Consider the following 27538-nt stretch of genomic DNA (forward strand, 5'->3'; position numbering starts at 1 on the left):
AACCCAAAATACACCGACACGACTTTCAGGTAAAACATTTTAACGTTGGCAATAATATAGTCTATATTTGCTGGGTTTAGGGAAAGTATATTGCTTAATATTAAAATTGCAACGATTTCTAAGACTTGATTATAGTTTTTGCTAAAAATATTAAAAATTTCTCTTATCTGTGTTAGTCTGTCAATTGCAACTTGTTTTTATCTAAACCTATTGTGATCAAGTGATTATATCTCATTAAAAATCTCAAAACAGGTACATAAACTGAAAGATACTTAATCAACCTGAATATTTCAATTCTAGCCATTAAAATTCCACAAAAATTTGGTATTTTAACCTTTCGGATTTATTTATTATAATTTATGTATATATTACAATGTATGTATCTAATCAAATATCTTATCTAATACAATCACTATTTATACCAAAATAATTATATTATAAGTATAAACTATTTTATTTCCCAAATTTATCAGCACAAGTTTTTCCAGTACCCATATTTCTTGTTTCATTTGGACCAGGTATGTTTATATAAAATCTTATCTTGTAATAATATTACTTTTTCTTTTGGAATAAAACACTTTTTAGCATTCCAGATACATATTGTATTAAAAAAATTGTTACAATTTTTCACTTTTAGATGGATATCAACAGATTTGTTGTATTCTTAGTAAATAATTTTTGTCCATTAAAGGCTTGCTTTACCACAGGCTTCTAGTAAAAATATACTGTCAATTGCTTTTTACTCACGCCCTATTCCATATTTCATAGGACGGAATTTGATATCTCCGAGAGAGATATTTTCTAGTTTCTTTTAGTGTTCACATTGTTTTGACTAAAGACTTCTATAATATACTTCTCTTATTTGGTACTTACCTTTGTTCGGTTTTGAGCAGAGGAATTATAATGCTGTGTGACCATAGAGATGGGAAGACTTGATTTGTTCAAATAAAAGTGTATAATTTTAACAGCCAAGACCACTTTCTAGTAGGTTTAACAAAAAAGTTGATGGTATACCATCTGGACCTAGAGCGGAATTTTTAGTGCTTCAAAATCTTACGTCTTATTTTCGTACTTCTGTTTTTCATACTTCTATCAGTGAAATAAGGGTGAATTTTAGATAATAGTTTTAAAAAGTCATGAACATTATTAGAATTTTCAAAGAAATAAACAATTTGGTCAAAACTGAATTTAAACGATTCTTCTTCGAGTAGGTTCCAGTAACGGCAATATTTTATTAGATTTTGGTTCAAGTGTTTTAGGCAAGATTCTTCTTCAGTAATAATTTTTGTTTTCTTCTTTCTCTGGGTAGTTCGTACTGAAAATGTAAGTTCAGTTTATTAGGACGGGGGAGGTGTTATTACTTCTGCAATACTGTGTTTGGAACTTGTTTTATGTAAATTTTTTGATTCCATTATTTCTGGGGTAGGCGAAGAAATGTCTGTGGTTAGATATTTATCTGTATCATTATTATAATCTAGGCCAGCCTTCTAAGGCCCTAAGGCTGGCCTAGATATTAACCTCGCGAAAACAGAGTACCTATCTACAAGTGAAGAAGACATAGAAGATCTACAGATTGATGACAACGTAACAATCAAAGGAAAGGATAAATTCAAATACCTGGGGTTTATAATCACGAAAAAGGCAACAACAGAGGAAGAAATTACACAAAGATTAGGACAAACAAGAACAGCAATCCGACAACTTAACTCAGTATGGTGGGATAGACACCTAAATATGAAGACAAAAATGCAGATTTATAAAACATTAGTGCGAAGTATTATGACATATGGGGCCGAAAATTGGACCATAAACAAGAAAAAACAGCACTAAGATAATAGCAACAGAGATGGAATGCCTGCGAAGATGCTGCAGAGTAACAAGAATGGATAGGAGAAGTAATGACGAAATAAAGCAAAGAACATCAATAGAAACAGACATACTAACATATATAGAACAAAAAAGACTAAAGTGGTATGGACATGTAAGAAGAGCTAGCGACAGCAGATGGATAAAGAGAATAACCGAATGGAGCCCCATAGGAAGGAGGAAAAGAGGACGACCCCGAAAATCCTGGAGGAACGAAGTAGACGACGCCATGAGTAAGAGAGGACTAAACGATGGAGAATGGAACAACAGAGAGAGATGGAAACGGTTGAGCGAGGGAAGGCAGTGAATACTGTAGAATCCCTAAATATATATATATATATATATATATATATATATATATATATATATTATTATAATAGTATATTTGGTGTTATATTAAGGTTCAAAGGTCGGAAAAGTGAAGATTGTCATTTATTTGTAGAGCTGTCGTGGTATGGAATTTCATTTCGAGTGGTAGAGATATTGGAATTGTTTGCAGGCTCTTGACTTACTGTAGTTAAGCAATTGTTTGAGAAATGTCCTGTTTGGTTGCACTTTGAACACAGCTGGCTTTCATGAGACAAAAAAATACGATATGATACGTTATCATGAGATAGTACTACGCAATTAAAATAATTATAAACGCACAATAAATGCAATCCTATGACCCAAAAACACCGACATAATTAATACATTAATCAAAATAATTGTGCCGCATCACTTCATCTAACTTCAAATATCTCGACAAATAATAACTTAATCGTTCCTTAACTTAAAGAGTATCTTATTTACATATAAAGTATTAGAGAATTAAAAAATTGCGCTAAAATAGCAATTCCCCAGGGGCGTAGAATTTGGGAAGAGTCAACCTTTCACTTTCCCCTGTCGTACGCCTCTGGTAGTACCCAGAAACGTTTATTTAACATTACTTAGTAAGGTGTACAGTACCGTCACTTCCTGTCAAGTATGACAAGGATATGTCAAATAGTTTTAAAGTACTGGGTACAAATAATTTTTAAATAAAACACCCTGCACCTTACTGAGTTTTTAAATAAAACTCAGTAAGGAGCCACATTTTATTTAAGTGATTTGGATTAAAGCTTAACAATTTAAGCCCAGGATTCTACAATAAAATATTTCCAATTACGTATGTTTTACTCTCTTGTTTAGTACTAATCCAGTACTTAAGATGGGATATTTAGAATCGCAGCTGTAGAAAATCGTATGGTTTATTTTTTCGATTATATTGTTTAGAAGCCACGTTATTTTTTGTATGGGAGTTCTGTGTATTTTGTATCTATCTAGTTCTTTGAGGAGGTTTTTGAGAGCTCCTAATCTATACAAGGTTCGAATATCCCATATCGTAAACCTCAAATCGTGTTCCTTTTTCTCGCACAATCATCGTCGTTTAATCAGTCCGGTTGTTCTTCATTGAGCATTCACAACTAATCGTTTTTCTAGGAAGAGGTAGTTAACCTTCAGTCTATTCTTTGGAGGACTATTTCTCCCGCTCTCGTTAGCGCCTCCCATTGTAAGCGCTGACCCTTTTTTCCACTGGAGTTGGTTACCGCAATTTTCTACAGGTTTACTCATGCTCATGTTTCCCCAGATTCGCCACCTGGAGGTAAAAGTCGAGCTAGTAACGCTAACTACAATAATTATTCTCATAAAAATGATTTAACTATTTTTATATTACAAGTGCTAATAGAGTGAAAGTTAAATGTGTAAGAAAAATGTGGAACTAACAGTTAGTTACCCATAAATAATTTAAAAAAACAAAAATAAAAGTCAGTCATTCCGCAAAAAGTTTTGAAACCCAAAAAATTCCAAACAGATAAAAATGTCAACAAATCTCCTCGATTTATAAGGTTCGCATGAAATTAACTCGACTCGTTGGAAATATGCAATGCGTGTATTAGAGTTAAGATAAATGTGCCTCATTTGCCGCCACGACAATTTGTAGACATTTAGGAAAGACGCTTTTTTTCACATAAATCTTTCTTTTAATAGCTCACACGTTCTGTACGCAGTGACACTATCCGTAAGAGAGACGTGAAGTAAGATCTTCTATCGTTTTTTGTTTCAGTTATTTTAAGCAAAGAAAAATTCATGGCATTTTCACTAAAATGTATACAATTTTTCAAATAAAATTTTCACAATATGCAATGGCTTTTCAAAGTTCTTATTTGAACTATGTCCCTTTATGAGATAGCTTTATTTAGATTATGCGGGTAAATATGTTAGTATACAGAAAATAAACGCTGTCCCATCTCTTGACCTAGCTTAATTTCTTCTGAACGTTTTCGTTATTCTTCTTATATCCTCAACATCTCTTATTTTTTCTTGATCTTCGTCTTCAATATTTTTGCTAGAATCTATAATTTACCTTTTAGTAATTTGTTATACGATTTTCTTCTTGTTTAAATATTTTCCTCTATTACCGTTTAATTTTTTTTGTTTACCTATATTTGTTTTTGTTTAGTTTCAATCCCTACAAATTTGCTTAATATAAAGGAAGAAGAAGAAAACCTGAAAGACGAAAGAGATGAGGTAAGCGGAACACACGAGAGGGAAGAGGAACCACCAACGATTCTTGAAGTTAAACATGCAGTTAAAAATGTAGCCAGAAACAAATCAGCCGGAGTAGATAAACTCTCAGCTGAACTATATAAAGAAGGTGGTCACGATACCATAATGACACTGCAGCAGCTCATACAAGAAATATGGACACAGAAATTCCTCCTCAGTGACTGGAGTATTGGAATATTTTGCACCATACACAAAAAAAGAGATAATTATGAATGCTCTAGCCACAGAGGAATTACGCTTCTAAATAATGCGTATAAAATATTCTCTGCTATACTATGCCACCGTATGGTACCATATGCAGAACGAATAATAGGAAAATATCAGGCTGGTTTCAGAGGTGGTAAATTCACAATTCATCAGATGGTAATCCTGAGACAGCTTTTAGAAAAACACACAGGAATATGGCATAGATACCCACCATAAATTTAGCAATGAAAGACCCGGATGTACCAAATTAGTTTACCTTTGAAAAAGTTTATTGTAGAGTACGAATTCAGGGGGAACTGTCTGAACCTTTCAAAATAGATAACGGGCTGCGCCAAAGTAACCCTCTTTCCTGTATACTGCTCAATCTGGCTCTGAAAAAAGTAATACGTATGTCAAAATCACAATCACGTATGTAGTACTAAAAGAAGCGCCTACAAAAATAAGTTTAATAATAAACACCAACGAAATACATGAAAATACGTACCCAACCACAAATCCTTGGGGCCACTTGTTATAGAAAACGATGTCATTAAAGCAGTTAACGAATTTCTATATCTAGGAGCGCTCGTCAACTCTGAAAATAACACTACTGCAGAGGTAAACCGCAGAATTTGCACGGCCAACAGATGCTATTTTGGGCTCAATTTCCTTCTTAAATTCTTAATTATATCGATAAATACAAAGATAAAACACTACAAAAAAATAATACGCCTAGTCCTTACATATGGTTCAGTGACCTGGACCCTAACAAAAAGTAATGAAAACATGTTTCTAAAGAAAAGTATTAAGGCGAATCCATTGAGCGGTGAATGACAATAGAGTATGGAGAAGACGAGTCAACTTCGAACAAGAACAAGGTTTCTTGATAACATCGATAAATACATGAGAAATATGGGAATATGTGCTTGGCGGAGAAAGGCGTTGGATAAGGACAACTGAAGAGAAATTCTGGAGGACGCTAGGATCCTCACAGGATTATAAATCCAGAATGATGATGATGATGATGAGATTGGAAAAAACACACTAAAACTTGTAAAAAAGCAGATACTGAGTGATCAATAAAAATTTTACATAAAGTTTTGAACACGATATGGACTGACGAAGAATTACCAGAGAAGTGGATGAAGGGATTGATAATAAAAATTCAAAGAAAACGGGATCTGAGCATGCAATAACACTACTAAGCGCCACATCCAAAGTGTTGATCAAAATCATATGGTAAAAATTTAAGCCAGAACTAGATAAGAAACTGAGAAGTAACCAAGCACCCTTCACCACATTTGTACCCTTGGAACTATCTTGGAACAAGCAATTGAATGTAATAAAAATATAGATTTAAGTTTTATGGGCTTTGAAAAGTCTGTGTTAATAGGGTCTTCTTCTTCTCATTGCGCTGTCTCCTTTCGAAGGTTGGCGATCCAAATGGCGATTGTAGTTTTGGAAACTGCTGCGCGAAAGATCTCTGCGGATGAGCGGTCGAACCATTTCCTCAGGTCTTTCAGCCACGAGTTCTGGCGTCTTCCTACTGATCTTTTGCCCTGTACTTTTCCTTCCAGTATAACTTGAAGTAATTCATATCTTTCGCCTCTCAGCACATGACCCAAGTATTGCATTTCCTCTCTTTGATTATGCTTAGTAATTCTTTTTGTTTACACATGCGACGAAGTACCTCAACATTAGTAACTCTTTGTACCCATGGAATCCTCAACATTCGTCTGCATGTATAAAATTTTATACATCTGTACCCGTTAATAGGGTACACATGTATAAAATCTTAAGAATATATGGGATAGGTACCAGAAAAATCATTAATTGAATCAAACTTTTCTATGAAGGATACAACACTGGAACACTCAGGAGAAATAACAGGGGAAATAACCATAGAAAGTGGAGTCAAATAGGAGTGCGTATTGTCCCCTACCTTATTCCTTATTATGATAGATTGGATAATAAGAAAAGTAACTGATGGTCGAACAGATATCAGATGGAAGTTATAAGAACAGTTAGAAGATGTTGAATTTGCAGATGGCATCTGCTTTCTAACTGAACACCGAAATCATATGAAAACAAAAACTGACAAGTTTATATTGTACTTCCAAAGAGAGAACCAAAATCTTAAAAAAAACAAGCAATTGGACTTAGTAAGTCCTAGGTTTTCACTTAACTTGACCGAAAGTAAAACCGGAAGTCGATATTTGAACTTTCCGTGTAACTTTGCGTCGATTTATTTACGATTGTATTAATTTTGAGTCATTGTTGCCAAAGTTACGCTCATAACTTTTTAACTGGAAGTGATATAAAAACTGGAATTATTTACTGCTTCTCATTCTGCTAAGGTGCGTCGAATAATATGTCGCTTGTACTATTTCGGCGACTTAAAAACAGTACTTACTGTTGCAACTCTGGAACCGGATGTCCGAGGTAAAAGTCTCAACTTTAATACCATCTTTAGGTTACCACCTTTCATTCGACATCTCATTTTTCTAATAACGAAGGAGTTATGTTAACGGACATACAGACGGACGGACTGACAGATATTCATAATTCAAGATTTTCACCATTTTTTTTTAATGTTAAATGGGTGAAAACAATAATAACCAGCCAAATAATAAAATAATGATAAAGCAGTGGCGGATACACAGGGGGATTGGGTACATTTCTCCCCAAGAAGATCGTCCGATATCAGGATATCCAGATAATAATTATTTATCATTCACTCAACGCTTGCAAAACATAAACAGGGACATGGAAACATAATAAAACTGTTACTAAAAAGCTACAAGCTTTTATAAACAAATCTTTAAGAAAGATATGGAAAATATAAATTGTCCCAACAAAATAACTAGTACAGAACTATGAGAAAGAACAAAAAAACTAACATATCTGCTACAATCAAAGAAAATTAAAATAGATTGGCCATACCATTGGATTGAAGAGAGATGAAAACAATATAACGGGACAAGTACTTGAATACCAACCTGGGGGAAAATGAAAGAGAGGAGGACCAGAACAACTGGAAGAGAACTATAACCCGGGAACACGAAAAAATTGGTCTAAGATGGGATGAAGTCAAAAACAGAGCAATATATAGAAGAGAGTAGAAGGAATTAGTACAGAGTTTATTCAGAAAATCAACAAGAAAGCGCTGACCTGGTCAGCCGGCCATGTTACACTTTTGGTCTAGAAACGCACAAGCGCCCAACATTGTACAAAATATGGTAATTAAGGGCAATATGACGTGAATTGAGAATTATTTTAATCCAAGTGTATATACCTATTATTGGTTTGTTTTTTGTCTTAGGTTCCTTTTCTTTAAGTGTTTGTTTAATATCCAAAATAACGCCTGTTTACTAGTAATATTCGTATTTTTATTTTCTCCGTTTTTCAATTATCATTAGTCATGACGGAACCTAGTATGATAAATTTGTTTACAACCTCAGAATTGTATTTCCCCATGCTAAAGTTGTAACATCAATACTTTAGTTTTCCTCTGGTTTACTGTAAGGCCCACATTTTATGTAATACGTAAAAAGAAAAGAAGTGCCTCCTTAAGTTTTCGATCTGTGTAGGCGATCAGGTGCAGATCATCAAAGTATTCCATAATCTGAGTTGATCTATGAAATATAGTTCACTAATAAAATTCATGGAGTCAGAAAAGAGAGAGTCCTAGAAAAATTCGCAGAAGACTCAGAACTAGTTATCACCAATACATTCTTCCAATTACCACCTCGCAAGCTGTACACGTAGAAATCCCCGGGAGATTTATTAGGAATCAACTAGACTACATTTTAGTAAATAAAAGATTCCGAAACAGCTTTACATCTGTCAAGACTTATCCTGGAGCAGACTTGGAGACAGACCACGTTCCACTGGTGGGAGTATATAAACTCAAAACCGTGCAGAAAAGGAAAGCACAATCATACGACCTACGTATGCTGAATGAATCGAACGAAGAACAAACGATCCAACATATTATAGAAATAGTGCAAAATGTAAATGATAAACACTTAAAGACAGATAGATTAATGAAGAAAAAATCATGGATGACAGATGAGATCCTGAAACTAATGGACGAGAGAAGAGAAGCCAAAAATGACCCAGAGAAATATAAAACCATAAATATATTAATAAGAACGAAAATCAGAGAAGCGAAAGAAAAATAAGCAAGGGAAAGATGCGAAGAAATTGAGACTCTGCTGTCAAAGTACGATAGTCACAATTTACATAGGAAAGTTAAAGAACTCATAGGGGGACTAAGACGAAGGCAGAAAGAAAATATAACTGATTCTCACTTAAACATCATCTTGGACAAACAGAGTAAAATAAGAACGTGAAAAGAATATCTAGAAAAACTATTTAAAGACCAAAGAGATAACACCTTTGAGCTAAAAGAGGTAAATGATGGACCAATACTATTACAGCAGGAAGTATATTCCGCAATAACACAGTTAAAGGATGGCAAAGCGGCAGGCGTCGGCGTTCTGCATTAATTCATCCAGCTCATGGTTCATTTTTATTCTCCACAAACCATGGCTGCAGTTGGTTCGTCCAAATATCTTTCTTAATATTTTCTTCCGCAACTAACCAACTAATTATTTATCAATATGTCAACCATCTGAGTCTTTAAATCGGAGATGGTACAGAAACAGATCATCCTCGCAAGTCAAATCAATATCATCTTCGCGATTTATCTGCCGTTTGATGAATGATAAATAGAATAAACATAAAAACTAATTTACTCACATTAGAGTCAATTATAATTAATAATGGCATTATTTTGAAGTTGAAGTGTTTAGTTAGTAATGAACTATTATTAAAAAATAAAATAATAATTATAAAAGCATAAAATATTAATTATAGCTACAATGGCCACATGAAGAATTTTAAAGAACTTCTAAAGTAGGTGAGACCGGGGTTAGTTTTTACAATTTTTAGATTTTATTTTTTTGTGCATTCAATATGTAAAATAGGCACCTCATAAAAATTGGTGTAATAAGCACTCACTTTGATATAATTATTTTAAATAGTAGATTTAAAAGATACTTGTCACTTTTAGGAAAAATATATATATTTGTTTAGTCTTGCAAATTGTATCAAATTACCCCCCAATTGGGTAAGTTGTTATATGGCAGGAGCAAATTGTTACACTAGTAACTTTCATACTTTTCCAAGAATATTTTAATTTTCTTAATGAAAAAACTTTAAATGAACTTTATTTATTTATTTTTTATTAAACTGCAAACTATTGTGCGACATTTTTAAAAATTATTTAAATCAGTTATTAGACTAATCAGACTAGCAATGTATGCATACAAAAATTTGAGAACCGTCACTGCAAAATTCATGCGCAAACCCCTTACAGTCTACACATTGCACCTATTTCTCTTTTGATTTTGACTTAGTGTACGAATCACAACATATAATTCAGAAACATTCTTCATTTTCTTTTGACTTTTTGTTTTATTTTTTTTATTAGCTTTTAAGTTTCTCAGTTGCTCTTGGTGTAATAATGCTTGCTTTTTATAAATGCCCATCAAAATAGCCGTATGTCTTCGTTTCCTATTTTGTGCAGTATTTTTTCTGAGTTGAGCTTTAGGTGTAGGACAAATATCTTTAGGACTAATAAGTCCTGTAACCAAAGCGCGAGAAGTTGAAAGTTGTGGATCTTGGTCTGGTTCCTTGTTGATAACTTGTGGTGGCGTACTTGGCGTTCGTATATTTTGTGCAGCTGCTTGTGACTGAAGCTCCGTAAAACCGAACTGTATATTTTTGGAGTTACAGCTAACGGCAAAGCATTTCCAACAATTGATGGAATGTTATAAATTATCATTGTAACTCCTGGATGAGTTTTCATCCAGCCATCCATCTGACTGCTAATAAATTTTTTTAATGGTCCAAACACCGATCTGTCCAAAGGTTGCAATCGCTGAGAACAATGCAGAGGCAAGGTCAAGAGAACAATACCATTTTCCTTGCAATAATCTATTACCTCAACCGACAAATGGAAATAGTGATTGTCCAGTATTAATAATACTGGACTTTCCTTAGAACAGTTAATATTATTATGAAAATGTTTTACATAAACTAGGAACCACTTTCGTCATCCATCCAGAAGCATTGCTTGTTCCTATACATTCTGGTGGTCCACTGGAAACAAAATGTTCTCGATAATTTTTCCGCGGAAAAATAAACATTGTGAAACTATGTGAAAATCATGCGTGGAGTGAGGCAAGGCTATATTTTGTCTCCTCTACTCTTTAATCTGTACTCTGAAAGAATATTTATCGAAGCTTTGCACGAAACTGAAAAAGGTATTCTACTAAATGGTTACCGACTAAACAACATCAGATATGCAGATGACATCATAGTATTTGCGGACAACCTAGAAGACCTACAAGTTCTTATAAATAAAATCACGTATTACAGTCAACAATATGCACTCAAAGCTTATGATAATTAGCAAGAAAAGGATAACAGAAGGTCAACTCTACGTCAACCAATCCCCTGTAGAAAGAGTGACGCACTACAACTACCTCGGCACCATAATAAATGAAGAATGACGACCAGGAGATTAGAGCACGCATCGGAAAAGCTAGATCCACCTTCAATCGAATGGGGGCCTTCTTCAAGAGTCACAACCTCTCTCTTGGTACAAAAGTAAGAATGCTGCGATGCTACGTCTTCTCTGTCCTTTTTTATGGTGTTAAATCGTGGACCTTGAACAAAGACATGTGCAGAAAACTGGAAGGAGGGGTACAGATGGATAACTCATTATGGCGTTTAAAAAATTTGTTAGCCAGTCAGCAGATGCAGTCTCAAATTTGGTCAAGTTATCAGTAACAGTTACGTTATTTTTTAAAGCAAACTGAAAAGTAAGCTGTTTAAGATTATTTGGGTTAAGACAAAGACAAATATCTTTGAATATTCAATAACATAAGAAGCTAATTAAAGCAGCAGAACCTGGAGACATCCCAATTGAGTTAGTAAAGTATGGACCAAAAATATTACATGAAATGTTGGTTCAACTATTTAACAAATGCTTAAAAGGACAAAATATCCCTGATGATTTTAATGTTCGATACATCAGCTCAATATTCAAGAAAGGGGATACACTCAAATGCTCTAATTATAGGGGAATAACTGTTACCAGCTCAGTGGGGAGGTTGTGCGGTCGAATAATAAAAGAAAGAATAGAATCAGAATACGAAGACATAGAAGAACAAAATGGATTTCGTGCGGGAAGATCGTGCACTGATGGTATATTCGTTCTGCAGCAGGTAATCGAAAAACGGAAGGCTCCACATATTGTTTGTAGGTTTAGAGAAGGCATACGATACGGTACCTTTGAAAAAACTGTTTCAAACATTAACGAAACTGGGTCTCAGTAGAGGGTATGTGGATGTTATCGCCAATGTATACAAAAATGCAAGAAGTGTCGTTAAAGAAGGAAACTTTATTTCTGAATCATTTCCAATAACAAAGGGGCTTAAACAAGGATATTGTCTATCTCCGACCTTATTTAAAATATATATTCAATTATAGCTAGAGTAGTAGAGGAAACGAGTATCCGGAATGGGAATAGGCGGTGGTAAATGTCTAACAACTTTATTTTTCGCAGATGATCAGGTAGTCGTAGCGAATAATATGGAAGATGGACTACATGTTTAGAAAACTAAAGAAAAAATATAAAAAATGGGGCCTCAATATGAATATGTCAAAGACAGAGTATCTTAAAATAGGAGATGATCAAGACGATCCAAAGTTAGAAATTGGAAACATAAAAACATGCAATGAATATAAATATCTCTGATCTATAATATCTAAAGAAGGCACTACCAAAAGAGACATCCAAAACAGAACACAGCAGGGAAAAAAGCGGTAGACATTCTAAACTCTCTACTATTGTCTAAAGATATTAGACAAGAAACAAAATTGACAATCTATCGAACCTTGGTAGAGCCTATTATGACTTATGGGGCAGAAGTTTGGCAGATCACGAAAAAAATAGAAAAAGAATAGAAGTAGTAGAAATAGAGTAGAATTTCTAAGGAGAGCGTGTGGTGTATCCAAAAAAGATCATATCAGGAATGAAGATATTAGAAGGAGGACAAATACTGTATATTCCAGTGTAGGCAGAATTGAAACGAGAAAACTAGTGTGGTATGGTCACGTGAAGCGAATTAATGAAGATAGATGGGCAAAGAAAGCTTTAAATTACATACATACCAAAACAAATAAGAAGAAGGGAAAGGCCTTCAGTTGCCTGGGAAGAAAATGTACGGCACATAATGGGAGATGGAGCCATCAAAGAAGACGAATGGATGATGAAGACAGAAAACGATGGCGGTCGAAATGCGAGAAGCAGCGGGGGTTGTAGGAACCAATAATTTTCATAATTTTGACTTTTTAGGAAGCTATTTAGTTTATCAGTAAGCGTTTGTGTTTGAATTAGAAGACAACTTGATGTTTTCTGGTTTGTTGTTTGTAATATTGTTTTATTTACTTAAGAAGGAAGATATTAGGTGAAATTTGGTATTTATTAGGTACATTAAATATATTGAAAAGCAATGTTAATAGTTGTCTGAAAATTTTTTTGCCTATACCTCGTATATGGCGGAATAAAAATAAAAATCGCGCTATCAATAAACATTGTTGATTATATTAACCTTTGCCTTAGTTCATTTTAAATCCACTGGAAAATCAGTAATCATTGTTATTTAGCAAGATAGGTATAGTCTTCTATTTGGAATATTGTTTAACAATAAAGGTAAGGATTACACTATTATTAATATTACATTACATTACACATTATCACTAATATTAAAAAATCAAATTGTTTTGGAAAAATTGTTTACTTAGAATATTTATGTATATTCGTTTAATAATTTGAAATAGTATTTGTTTTATTTTTAAGATATATATTTACGTATATACGTATTTCCCCAAACCAAATAACTTACAATAACAAACACATTACTGATTTTAACAAAGACATGTTGACATTGAACAAAGTTATTGTTAATGACAAATTATTGAATTTTTTCCATTTTAATGTTTCACCTTTTTTAGTTATTATTATACGATATTAATTCCTTAGAATACTTTCTTGAAGTTCGACCATTCAGCATCCAGCTTGCTGTGTCGCCTGTTGAACATAGGCCTTTCTCAAACTAACCACTATCTTCGGTTTATTTTTAAATTATCTAGTTCTGCCTACAGAAACAGATGTATTGTACGTGTATATTGGCCGTTAGAGAAATGCTTAGAAATAGAGATCCTACAGAAAAAACATGATATATTCAATATGCACAGGAAAATCAAAGAAATGGCAGGAATATATAGAACAACAATGCCCACTGCACTGTTTGATAGATGAAAACATACTATTCAATATGCAAGAAAAACTGGACAGATGGCCGGAATATATATATATATATATCAGAACTGTTCAGTGACAACCAACACATTCAAATAATAACAAAATCAGAAGTAAAATCTGCTATAAGTCATCTAAAAAACAACAAAGCGCCAGGACCTGTTGGAATATATGCTGAGGTATTGAAATTGATAGAAGATAATCAACTTGACATTATGACCGAATTATTTAACCGTATATATGAAACAGGAACTTTATCAAAAGATTGGTACACGTCCATATTTACACCACTGCCAAAAAAAGCAAATATCAAGAAATGTGAAGAACACCGAATCATTAGCCTCATGAACCACTCACTCAAAATATTCTTAAACATCATCCATGCTCGCATATACAAGAAATTGGAGGAGGGTATTGCTGATGTACAATTTTAATTTCGCAGCGGTCTTGGCACAAGAGAAGCACTTTGTAGCATACAAGTATTGATCCAACGAGCAAGAGATGTTAATACAGATGTCTTTGCCTGTTTAATTGACTTCGAAAAGGCATTTGACAAAGTACAGCATGAGAGGCTTATTGAAACTTTGCGAATCGCAAAAATCCATGACAAGGATATAAGAATAATAGCCAATCTCTACAGGAAACAACTAGCCAAGATTCGAGTAGACAATCAATTATCCGATGAAGTCCCAATACAAAGAGGAGTACGACAAGGTTGCATACTCTCGCCTTTGCTGTTTAATGCGTACTCTAAACATATATTTCGAGAAGCTCTGGCTTAAGAATTTGAGACAGTGGACAGGTATGACCACCACAGACCTATTTCGAACAGCTGCTAATAAAATCCATACAAGATAGGCACTAGCAGAAGAAGAAGATGTGTATATTCTATCCCTAAGTGTGTGGTCATGGCTTAACGGTCCGAATTGGTGAAAGGAATTGACGAAGAAGTATACGGAATTCATGGAATAAATTGTTCGATGGGAGGTTTTGAATGGCGGACTAATATTCAACTATTTGTTTAACTCGGAATAAGGGATATGATGTAATTCTTATTTATTGTGTAAGATAAGAGAGTGATAAATCTGGCTCAAATTGTATCAATGTCGGTTCGTTTATTTAGGGCTGATGGATGTTTAAGAAAACGGCACATTTCAAGGAGGGATCTGTTATGATAACTTTGTTGTTTGGCCAGTATTTTGACGTTTGTACAGTCGATTTGATGTTTAGTTGAGATGACATGTTGTGCAGGGGCATAAGAGGGTTTGGAAATCCTAATGTCTCTTTTATGAAAACTTATACGACCTTAATGAGAGCGGCTGGTCTGGTCAATTTAGCAGGGGTTGTACTCTACACTGGGTAAATGATAAACAACATTTGTATGTTCTAAAGGGGTCAATGGAGTTTTGGTCTTCTAAAACAACTTTCCTACAGCGCTGGTGTTTTTAGGGCTATTTTATCGAATTACTTGATGAAAATTATTCGCGAGTGAACCGGGTTGAACCCACAGACGCTTTTAAGAAAAGCAGCAGATAGAGACGAATTGGGAATGGCTATCTTCTTCTTTACATGCTTAGATCTTAGATCTTAGATGATCTTAGATGCTGCCGCTCTGAATAGTTCGATTGCTGTGCATCCGTACCATTCCCTCAAGTTACGCAACCGTGAGATTTTTTTCCTTCCTACACTTCTCTTGTCCTGGATTTTCCCTTGTATAAGGGAGTATAAGTATATTGTATCTTTCATTATGGAATAACATGCCCCAGGTATTGCAGCTTTCGTGTCTTGATGGTTTCCAATATTTCCATTCTTTTGTTGACTCTTCTCATGACTTCGTTGTTTGTTACATGTTCGGTCCTTTCTCATTTTATTGAAGTTTGTTCGTGCTTTCATCATTATTTTGGGTTTTTGATATCCTCATAAATTTAGTTTTCTTGATGTTTATTGATAATCCATATTCTTCTCCATACCCAACTATCTTGTTCATTAGCTTTTGGAGGTCTTGGAGGTTGTCTGCTATTATGATGGTATCGTCCGCATATCTTTGTTGTTAATTGGTGTTCCATTGACCTTTATTCCTGCTTTTCTTCCTCAAGAGCTCTTTTCATAATTTCTTCAGAGTATTTATTGAGTAGTAGTGGTGACATTACACACCTCTGTCGCACTCCTCTTTTAATTTCGAACTCTTCTGATGTGTGTTCATTAATGCGTATGTGTGCCTGATGTTTATAATATAGATTTGTTATAATTCGAAGGTTATTGTATTGTAATTGTTTTGCTTTGAGGACGTCCATTAGCTCTTTGTGGCGGACTTTATCGAAAGCCTTGTTGTAATCTATGAAACAGAAGTACAAAGTGTTTGGTTCACATCCAAGCATCTCTGGATCAGTACGGTGAATGCAAAGAGAGCTTCACGGGTACCTACGCCACTACGGAATCCAAATTGGGTTTCTTCAATACCCATATCAAGTATTTGTAAATGCGTTTATGGATGATATTTAAAAACATTTTAAGTGTGTGAGACATCAGGCTTATGGTGCGGTAGTCGGTGCATTCTCTAGCATTTTTATTTTTTGGGAGACAAGTAAATGTTAAGGTCAACCATTCATTGGGTATGTCACCCGACTGATAAATTTCATTAAAGAGCTTTAAGAGGACATCCATGTACTCATTTTCTATTATTTTAAGGATATTAATAGGCAGTTTATCTGGCCCCAGGCTTTTTCTGTTTCTGGTGTTCTTTAGTGCATACAATATTTCTTCCTTTGTAATTTCTATACTTGCTTCTCTGTCTTCGAAAGATATGTCTTGTAGGTTTCCTCTTTCGTCGTCGAAATCCATATATTCTTCCCATCATTTTAGCTTTTCGTCAGTCGTTATCATAGTATTTTCATTTTTATCTAAAAGAGTTGTGTTATAGTTTCTGTTTTGCCCTGCCATTCCTTTAACCTTTTTATGTAGGTTGAATAGGTCGGATTTGTTCTGAAAATCTTCTATCTCTTTACATTTTTCCTCATAGTAAGTTTGTTTTGCCTCTCTTTTCATTTTTCTGATTTCATTGTTCATGATTTTGTAATTGTGACTGTCTTTGTTCTTGGCTTATCTTCTTTGGTCCATCCTATTGAGTATTTCGTCGATCATCCAGTTGTCTCTCTTTCTTATAGGTTCTTTTAATAACTCTTTGCATGGAACTAGGAGGCAGTTTTTTAATGTTTCTCATTGTTGGTTTATCTCGTAGGTGTTAGTATCTAATTTATCAAAGTTTTCGTATATTTTCTGATGGAGTTTGTTTTTTATATCAGCTTCATCCAGTTTTCTAACATCTAATTTTGGAGTTCTTTGGGGTTTTTTAATACGTTTAAGCTTAAGCGTGACATTAATGGTTATAGCTAACCTTCATTAGTGGAGTCGCCATTAAAGAAAAAGAAGATTGCTGTAATGACAAATTTTTTGAAAAATATGTAATGTACTATTGCATCGTTAATCTTAATAGATGTCAATTGTCACTAGATAATTTAATTAATTATTTTTAGGAGGATGTACTTAACCAGCTTCTTCTTTACATGTTTGTGTGCGGTTTTTACCGAAAGCTTACTTGTTCCACGAGATCCACCTCCTCCATGGCAAGCAGCACTTATGGCTAGATATATTATCCATAATACAGGTAATTTTAAATGTGAAGAAATTGTTGAATTAGTTTTTTATGATTTTTATCAGGTATATATATATATATATATATATATATATACATATAAAATACATTTTTATAGATTAGGAAATCGTAACTTGGACATTCTTTGTATTTGCTGATTATTATTCCAACGGAAACGGGATCTCTCCATCTTAACAGCCTTTGCCTTCATCGGAGCACGTTCGCCGGGTGAAGTCCACTGTTTCGACTGTTCCTTGGTGTCTGATGTAAACCAGTGCATTCACGTTTCGTCGACGGTCACGAAACGACGTAGAAACTCCTTTGGATTGTGCTTACACAGCGTCAAATACTACTCTGAAGTGGTCTCATAGTTACTTTTGTTGTCCGTAGTGAGCAAACGCGGCACCTATTGTGTCGACAGCTTTCTCATGCGAGAAATTTCATGCAGGATATAACCCACGCAGCCTTTTGAGATACCTACTGTCTCAACTATCTTGGGCACGTTCAATCAGTCTGTCAATACGAAATCCCGGATTTTTTCGCGTTGTCTTTCATGGTAGCCGTTTTAGACACTTTCACGCCCCTGGGCGTGATTTATCAAACCAACGTGCGGCCACGTTAAAACTCGTTAAACCAACTTTTGACGGTCGCCATCGAAGGAGAAGAGTCACATTGCTCTCTTTGATTTCACTGCGTGATTTCCCTTACCAACATAAATATTCTCCAGAGGCTAAGAAGAGACAAAAAAATTATTAACACCCTAAAGAACAGACAATTATCTTACTTCTGTCACAGTATGCGTAATAATAAATACCGACTTCTGGTTGATTCTACAATGCAAGATTAAGGGCACGAGAGGCCCTGGATACAGACTTATATCATGGCTGGCTAATCTTAGGAAATGGATTGCTCTAACATCAACTGATCTATTTGAGTAGGTAATAGATCAGTTGGTAAATAAAATAAGATGTGGTCGCCAAAATCACTAAAAGATAGGCACCTTTAGGAGAAGAAGATCCACCTTCCAAAAACAAGAATCTAATCACCGACTGTTTTTTTTTCAATTTTTATAAAATCACAGACACCCTCGCTTCTACACGCAGTCAAAACAAATCTACAAAATAAATAACAATCAGAATGTCCACTCTCAGATGCCGCCTTTGAAGTTTGTGCGATCGCCATATTTAAGACGGAAACATAGACTTGAAGAGATATTTGTGACAAGTTACGAGAGAACTGTAATTAAAATTTTTAGAGAATAATAATTTAGTACATTTGAAATAATTTAATCTATTCTTCAACTAAAAGTACGAATAAAATAGTGCATATTATATCTATAGTTGCCGGAAATAAATTAAACCGGATTAATTTTTCTATGCACACCAGATAAAATGCCACTGAACAGCACTGGTTCCGACTAAAACATGGCTGATTCCGTCTGCGCGAACAAGATACGCGTACTTTTTCAAGCAGAGTGGGCATTCTGATTCTTTATTATTCTGTGACAAAACTATGAGTCCGATTTGTCTGAAATTTTGACATTAGCCGTACTACACGATAGTTTCTCGATAGTAGTCCCATCGGGCGGTGAGGTTAGATACTTATCGAGCCGCGTTGTACAAATTGAAAAAAGCCGACTACGTAGATCCCTGGATCTTTGTACATTATCAGCATTCGCAGAATGCGTAGAAATTTTACGTGGCTTTTAAGAATTAGAAAATGGGTAATCTTACAATGGACGTTTTTATACTTCTCTTTTATTACGTTTATGAATTTTAAATACATTTATGACTGGGATTTTCCAATTTTTGGAAACAGGTTGTCCAATAATATCTACAGTAAATAAATATTTAAACCTAGTAATCAGAAATAAAAGTGTTTTTATTGCATATAAGTAAATATATCGGTTATGATCTAAAAAACTGAATAAAAATCTACTTCAGGACTCTATCGTCTTAATCATTTTGTTTATTCAGTGTTAAATATGTTTTTCATAATTAATTAATAAATGATTTTACCATTGTTTAAATAGCACACGGCCCGGTGTATTCTTTGGGATACGGTAATTTACTCCTATACAGATCTTTTTCCAAAATTATTTCTTCTTTATTCAATACTTTCGATTTTTTTGGTTTGTAGCTGATGGATTTTCTTTTAAGGAAAACAATAACTTTTTGATAGCAGCTTATATCTATATTATTTTTAATGTTCAGTGTGGACTCCTACACAGATCTTTTTCCAAAATTATTTCTTCTTTATTCAATACTTTCGATTTTTTTGGTTGGTAGCTGATGGATTTTCTTTTAAGGAAAACCACTTTTGGATAGCGGCTTATATCTATATTATTTTTAATGTTAAGTGTGGACTTAAGCATCTAGTAATTGCTTCAAAGGCTTGATGGCTTTCAAGATATTAGATTTTTCCATTAGATTGCATATCGAATGACTTCTTCATTTATAGTATGTACATTTTTATCATTGCTTCATTTTTGAAATGAATCGTAGACCAATTCATACCTTTTTCTTGACTTTACCGGCAATAATTCAAAACTAGCGGCTTTAGCAGTTTCTCTAATATCATCTGGAATCATTTCGGCTTTACTTTCACTCCTGATTTCCATTTCTTGGAATTGAAAAACAAAAGCAGGGAAAACACACAAATCTTAAATGACAAGCGTTGTCATAATAAAATACAAAGTTGATGTTATTGTTGTATTTTTATTATTAATCTAATTTATTGTCTTTATTTATTATTAAAATGTTCTAACACTTAGTTTATTTAATCTTTATTTCCACTTATTCTAATTTATTACAGTCTTCTACACTTATTCTAATTGACTATAAACACAATAATTTATATTAATTTATTTTACAACTTATTCGATACAACAATTTATTTTCGACTAACTGTTCTCAGAAAAGTTCCTTCTTTAAATATAAAGTGCCGTTAGTTCCGGAATTCCCTCGAAGCAGACATGAATTGGCTCGAACATGGGGGAAAACCGGTCGTAGCGGTGTTGACCTGAATTGCCTCGAATGAACAGGAACTCAGACTGGTTTTTTATAGCGGCTCAGAGAAAATACTAGAACAGAAAAGAATAATATATTTAAAGTTTTGTGCGCCATAATATTTATCGTAACATTATTCTTAGCTAGCTACCCAAAATCGTCAAGAAAGTGAAAAAATTAGTCCCGAAAGTAGCTACTTTCGAAAGTTTTATTTTCGGGACGGCTGCAGAAAAAATAATTTATTATTACTTTTATTGGTATATCATAAATTTAAAATTTTTTTACTGTCAAAATCTGAGCTATTCATACTACCAGGATTTATTATGATTGGTTGAATAATAATGTCCCTTTTATTTCTACTTAAACTTTTATATTTAAAAGTGTTCCTAATTGTTTTAGGTTGGGTCTCGATAGCAACAATATCTACGCAGTCGTCAATAAAAGGATATCCGTTTGTTAGCTTAAAATCCTTAAGTGATGGACCTGCTACAAATTCAACTGGTAACCCTTACCTCTACATGACTGAAATGGATGTTACAGGCAAGGATATAGAGGTAAAATAATAAATAATTTATGTAACAATTTAGAACAGTATTAAAGATATATTTGAAATGCTAAAAGATCACTAAGATTCGGCTTATAGCATTATTCGGCTCATGCAATATTATTACAATGTACTTACTTAAGATCCCATTGTTTCCCTATATTTCTCCATTGAGAATTTAAGACTTTGTAGATTATTTTTTGAACTAAATCAAGTTAAGAAAGTAACGAAAATAAAATTTAATATTTTTTAGAGCGACAATCGAGTTACGATAATGGCTACACTTGCAGAAACTAACTATTGTGAAACTGATCATTTTGATCCACAAGACCCACGATGTGCCAAGGTACTTATTAGTGGAACTTTACAAAAGGTAAGTTGTGTTTGATCTTTAAAAGTCCGTGTCAGACAGTCAAATTTTTGATAACTAGTTTGAGTAAACTGACGTAATGACGTCATAATTACAGTTTGTTCAAATTTCAAAAATCTACCTGTTACACGATCATTCAAATTTGTTCAAATTGAGATATGTCAATGAAATGAATTGTTTTTTTGCTTAGTTATTTTTATTTACGATTCAAATTTTTCTTATCCACAATGAAAATAAAAAGGCTGAAATAATTATAATAATGTAGATTATTCACATTATATAAACAGCTTCTTTCTCGATATAAATCAATTATGTAGAAACTTGTTCCAGACTCCAAAATATTTTAAACTTAAATTTTTTTTATTTTATAATATATAATTATATAATTAAGATAGAAAGACAAATGAATCGGTGTAAACAAAAAGAGATACAAATATTCAAGTTTTGTCGACTTAGAACTTTTTTTTACATTTATAAAATGATACAAAAAAACACATTTTGTTTAAAAAAATATATTTAACCTAAAAAAATACGATTTTAAGTAAAAATTTTAAATACAAATAGTCAGTAATTTTTTGAATGCTTCAGAATGCCATGTGTCTTCCTATTGGATATCATGTTCTTGTCCAGAATTGAGATATATATCGTAATAAAAATGTCTGACACTATCCGCTATTTTTGGAACACCTTACCTATATCTTGGAGCTTCAGTTTTTTAAGTTGTACTTTATCGGATAGATAACAAAGTATTGTGGGAAATTCAATTGATTGATTGCTGACTTGAGAAAGTTTATAGGTTTGTTCCGATAACCCATCAATAAAAGACCTACAAACAATCACACCTTGAGCTGTTCCATAAGTTAAATGCATTAAGAAACTTATGCCAAAAGATATCTTATCCTTAGCAGGAACACTTTTTCTTCTTATTTCCTAAGAAATGCACGTCTTTTATAGTAGATTCGCCACCAATGTTGAAAATCTAGTATATTTTCTGTGCTAACTTCTGTCACTATAAAGTAATGATAATTTCGGTTATTTGGTGTAAGGTGTATACCCTATCATGTCTTTTTAGTTTTCTCTTGATGATTGAAAAATCTCTATCACAAGGAAGGTAGGAGTGTCCTCTGATGGGATAATAGTGCTCAATTAGGTTGAACCGACCACTGTCGGTAAGGACTAAAAACACTATGTTTAATGTATGGTTCTTATTTTGATCTCCACAGTTATCCGAATAAATGTGGACTTCCAGTAAACTGAAGAGGAACAAACTTCATCTCGACATTTTCTGGTGGTCCCTTCGTGGTATAGATAAATATGAGATTTACTGCTTTTTACATCATGAATGCAAAACACATTCACTGTTAGTTGCCTCAAATATAAGGTTTGCTGTACTGGAATCATGGGCAATGGAATATTTTGCATATAATCAAAAGCTATTGCTAGCACATGGGGTTCTTTCGCTTTTGTTTCTTGGTTATTTTCTCTTTTTAATTTATTGTAGAATTTTTTTGATCTACGCTTGTGAATTATGAATTCAGCAGCAATTATCAATATGAGCTATCAAGTCATATATTCATATATTAGTAAAAAGGTAATTACTTAACACTACAACATATACCTAAATGTAAAATAAACCAATGAGCTGTAGTAAGACAAAAAAGGCTTTATATTTAAGTATATATTATTTTTTAGATTAATAAATCATCTCCGGAATATGAGTTCGGAAAAGAGGCTTTATTTGAAAAACATCCCTCTATGAGACAATGGCCGGCAGGTAAGACATTTATCAAATGTATTTTTCATTTGTTATATTATTTCAATTAGTGTCAATAAATCTAAAACAAATAAATTAACCAGGAGATACAACAAAATAACACTAAACGGAGCAAATTTAGAGTTAACTGATCATTACAAGTTTTTCGGACTAATCGTCGATAATGAACTCACCTGACGTCATCATATCAATAAAATAAAAGGCAACTACTTAAGCAGAATGAATCTGTTAAAAAAATTGTCCCGCCATCAATAGGGTGCCGATGAAAGTGTACTACTCAAAATATACCGAGCTTTAATATGATTCAAACTAGACTATGGTTCTATAAAATGCGTTAGGCTTTCACGGCTATCGTCTAACTTGTTAAACTGTTTGTTCGGGCTGTTAGGTCGTTGTCTTCTGAGATTATTTCTCGACGTTTCGCCAACACTAGGGGTTGGCATCTTCCGGAGATGTCTGCTTCGCTTGTAAGTTGAAACTGACGCCGCGTTGGCGCGTTGTACTACGGAGGCCATATTTATATTTTCTACTCGTCTCCCCACTACTGGTTTCGGCGTGAGGGAGCGTGTCGTCATTCGTAGCTTTTGTATGTAGGTGTAGGTTTTCGATACACTTTATGTCTGTCCTAAGTAACCTTCCTTTCGATTTACTAATACATCTAGGAAAGTTAGTTGTTGATCTTTCTCTGTTTCCATGTAAATTGAATATTTGGATGTAGTGTGTTTATATAAGACAGGAAATCGTTAAGTTTTTCTACTCCGCGAAATCACAAAAGTGTCATCGACGTATCTAAACCATACCCTTGGCTTGTATGCTGACTTCATTACCCTCTTCTCTAGATGCTCCATGAAAAGGTTGGTTACGATCGGGCTTAGTGGGCTTCCCATTGCTACTCCATCTACCTGTTCATAAATCTGGTCTTCCCATGAAAAGTAGGTGGTAGTGCGGCAAGTACGGTATAATTTCACCATATCCTTGGAAACTAGTCCCTCAATTAAATTCAGAACGTCTTCTAGGGGAACTCTTGTAAATAGAGAAACAACATCAAAGCTAACATGAATGTCATGTTCCTGTAAAGTTATTCCTTTGATCTTCTGGATGAAATGGGCGGAGTCTTTTACAAAGGCATCGTTTTTTCTTACGTGTGGTTGTAAAATATTGGCCAGATATTTAGCAAGGCTGTAAGACGGAGACCCTATGGAGCTCACAATAGGGCGTAGAGGTACATCGTCTTTGTGTATTTTCGGTAAGCCATACAAGCGTGGTGGGACTGCTTCGCTGTTGCATACTATTGGCTTTATATCCTCTGGTATGGACGAAGTTTTTATAAGTCTATTGATTTTCGTAGGATGACTGCTGTGGGATCTTTTTTAAGTCTTTTATATACCACAGATCTAGAAGATTTTGTATTTTCGTTTTGTAGTCGGCTGTCTTCATTACGACGGTGGCGTTTCACTTGTCTGCTGTTAAAATTACATCTTTGTCTGCGTTTAACGATTTTATCGCACGGATTTCTTGGTGACTCAGGTTATTTTTCGGTATTTTAGCTTTGATTGGTAAGTTGCGAATCGCAGACTCGATATTAGCCATGATATCTTCTTTGCGTATAACTTTAGGTGCAATCGCAAAATTTTCCCCTTTAGCTAGCAATATATGGCTCCGTAGTACAACGCGGCGTCAGTTTCAGGTTACAAGCGAAGCCGTAACATCTTCAGAAGATGCCAACACCTAATGTTGACGAAACGTTGAGAACTAATCTCATAAGACAACGGAATAACAGCCCGAACAAACAGTTTAACAAGTTGTGGTTCTATAGTTTATGCGTCCCCATACGATCATTTAGTACAATCGTTAAACTGTATTCACAACACAGCTCTCCAAATATGCTTAGGCGCATTTCGATCCAGCCCCACTGAAAGTCTTTATTGTGAATCTCATGAACTCCCACTCTATTTCGGAGCAGCAACTACTCCTGTTTTATGCCAGTAAAATTTCATCGATCCGACAAACTCAGCATTTATTCTTGACCAATATCACACAGACCAATATCTGGACTCGTAAACTCGCCCAGATGTATCGTTTCAATTCCACAGATCCTACAACCCTTGTGCCAAGACAAAAACTTATCTCAAACACTTGCATCTATAAAATCAGATACCCATCCATGGTCCAGAACACCTTCTTATATAATCACTTCCCTCTGTAAATTAAATAAGCAACAAACACATATCATTTCAAGCTATCAAGGATTTTGTGAATACGTCCCATTATGGTAAGGGGCTTTATGTCGATGCACCCCAAAATATAGATGGAGTTGGTTGTTCTATCACTACAGTTACAATATTTCAAAGGTCTTGAATTTTCTTTTGACAATCATCAAAGTATAGCTCTGTGGACCAATTCCTTGTCCGCAATTCATTCGATAGAAAATATTTTTAATCAACATCATTTACAAAAAACACTAGAATTGTTCCACCTCCACACTTCATAGCAATTTATACGTATCAAGTCAGCTGATAATTTGGAATTTGGACTGCCCGATTAAACAGTCGATAAATCACTGCCACTTATGTTGAATCGTATTGTCGTTTAAATGCTGCAGGCAAATTATGACTGTGTTATTTTGCAAGATACATACACCACCGTTCCATAAATTGAATTTCTTGCATTTTTCAAAACACCCTTATCCTAAAGGACTTCACATTTTTAACTAAACCCGGTATGACAGATGCAATTTTTTGTAGGTACGATTAGATTAGGCACGCTCAGCTCAGGATGCCCCAAAAATGAAAACACCCGCTTACAGCTGCACTGAGTAAAGAACGTTACCATTTAAATGGATAATGCTTAATCCTAAAAATAATGTACTCTAGTAATTCTTAAGTTCTTGTCATTAATTACATTTTTATGTTACAGATCACCAATTTTATGTAGCGAAAGTTTCTCCGCAACAAATCGAAGTTTTGGATTATTTTGGAGGCCTAAAATTTGTCACAGTGGATGATTACTTCAGTGCCAATATAACTGATCTTATCAATTTAGATAGACCTTTCTCTAGAGTATCTGTAATTCAAATAGAAAATTTCTAAAATATCATATTTTTAGTCTTTGTAGACTAATATATTTGTAAACCTTGTAAACTATGCTTATAAATAAAACTATATATTCATAGTTGCTATATTTTTATAACTTATAATCTTATTATAGGTAACTGACTTGAAGTTATCTACGAAATAAAAGAAACTTGGAAAAATCAAAAACAAAAAAAATACATTGCTACCTAATAAGGTAGAGGCCAGTACCTGACACTCTAAGGTCAGAAAGATGCATTTTCTGATATTAAAACGTTAATTTTACTCAGATTTTTTTGTTCTATTAAGCAAAATGTATGATTAAGTCTATTACTAATTGTACATGTGAAAGGAGATTTGATTTAAATAAATCCTGCCTAAAAAAATTTTTGTCCCCAATACCCGGCATTACAAATTTTGCAGAATCCAAAAAAATACCCAATACCTGTAATTATTGTAATACCCAAAAACTTATGTAATTAAATATCTAATTAAAACAGGAAAACTTTATTATTTCTGGAACTCTGTACATTCTACGATTATTTAAACTTGCTGGTTCGTTGATCTTCTCCACAATATCAGTATGATCATACCATATTGCATCCTCCTTATTTGGCCATTTCCACGAAAAGTTGATGTTTACCATAACACTAACAAACGCCTTATTTTCTTCTGCTTCTCTTATTTTTCCCGGGTAGTGTTGATCTCCATAAATAACAATAACATGGTCACCTCAATCCTTTTGATACCGTAGGTATCTGGGATGAGTGAATTTTCCCCTTAGAGGGAGTGTGAGCCGTATGGCTAAATCTGGATAATAGTAACATTTCCAACCAAGCATACACCAAAAAAAGGAACCTTTTTACTGCCCTCATTGACTACAAGAAGGCCTTTGATTCAGTGCCGCATGAATAGCTTATAGATATATTGAAAATATAAAAAGTTGATGATAATCTAGTGACTTTTTTGAAGCATATAATGGTAGAGTGGAAGACGAAAATTCACCTTCAAATACCTTGATCCATATTACTCACTCCCCCTTGTCAACTAATATACCTCACTTTTGTCAATTACGCTACGC

The 27538-nt window shown here is 34.0% G+C and overlaps 1 protein-coding gene across 2 annotated transcripts; it reads left to right on the forward strand.

Moving 5' to 3' along the window:
• The first annotated feature begins 375 nt into the window (after positions 1–375).
• Positions 376–26557, forward strand: LOC140448622 (protein CREG1-like). 2 transcript variants are annotated; one of them, XM_072541719.1, is made up of 6 exons: positions 376–518; positions 17572–17702; positions 21098–21252; positions 21496–21615; positions 23305–23386; positions 26303–26557. In XM_072541719.1, the coding sequence occupies exons 2-6, from the start codon at positions 17576–17578 to the stop codon at positions 26473–26475; spliced, it is 657 nt and encodes a 218-aa protein (XP_072397820.1). In that variant the 5' UTR covers positions 376–518; positions 17572–17575; the 3' UTR covers positions 26476–26557. The 2 variants fall into 2 exon arrangements, with proteins under 2 accessions (XP_072397820.1, XP_072397819.1); XM_072541718.1 differs by lacking the exon at positions 376–518 and adding an exon at positions 13300–13429.
• Positions 26558–27538: the final 981 nt, after the last annotated feature.

Source organism: Diabrotica undecimpunctata, chromosome 8 (assembly GCF_040954645.1).
Source record: "Diabrotica undecimpunctata isolate CICGRU chromosome 8, icDiaUnde3, whole genome shotgun sequence".
Lineage (NCBI taxonomy): Eukaryota > Metazoa > Arthropoda > Insecta > Coleoptera > Chrysomelidae > Diabrotica > Diabrotica undecimpunctata.

Excerpts from the sequence above, each read along its gene's own strand:
- LOC140448622 (XM_072541719.1), top strand. The coding sequence starts at position 17,576 with ATGTACTTAACCAGCTTCTTCTTTACATGTTTGTGTGCGGTTTTTACC. Across the intron at positions 17,703-21,097 it reads ATATATTATCCATAATACAG|GTTGGGTCTCGATAGCAACA; the intron begins GTAATTTTAAAT and ends TAATTGTTTTAG. Across the intron at positions 23,387-26,302 it reads TATGAGACAATGGCCGGCAG|ATCACCAATTTTATGTAGCG; the intron begins GTAAGACATTTA and ends TTTATGTTACAG.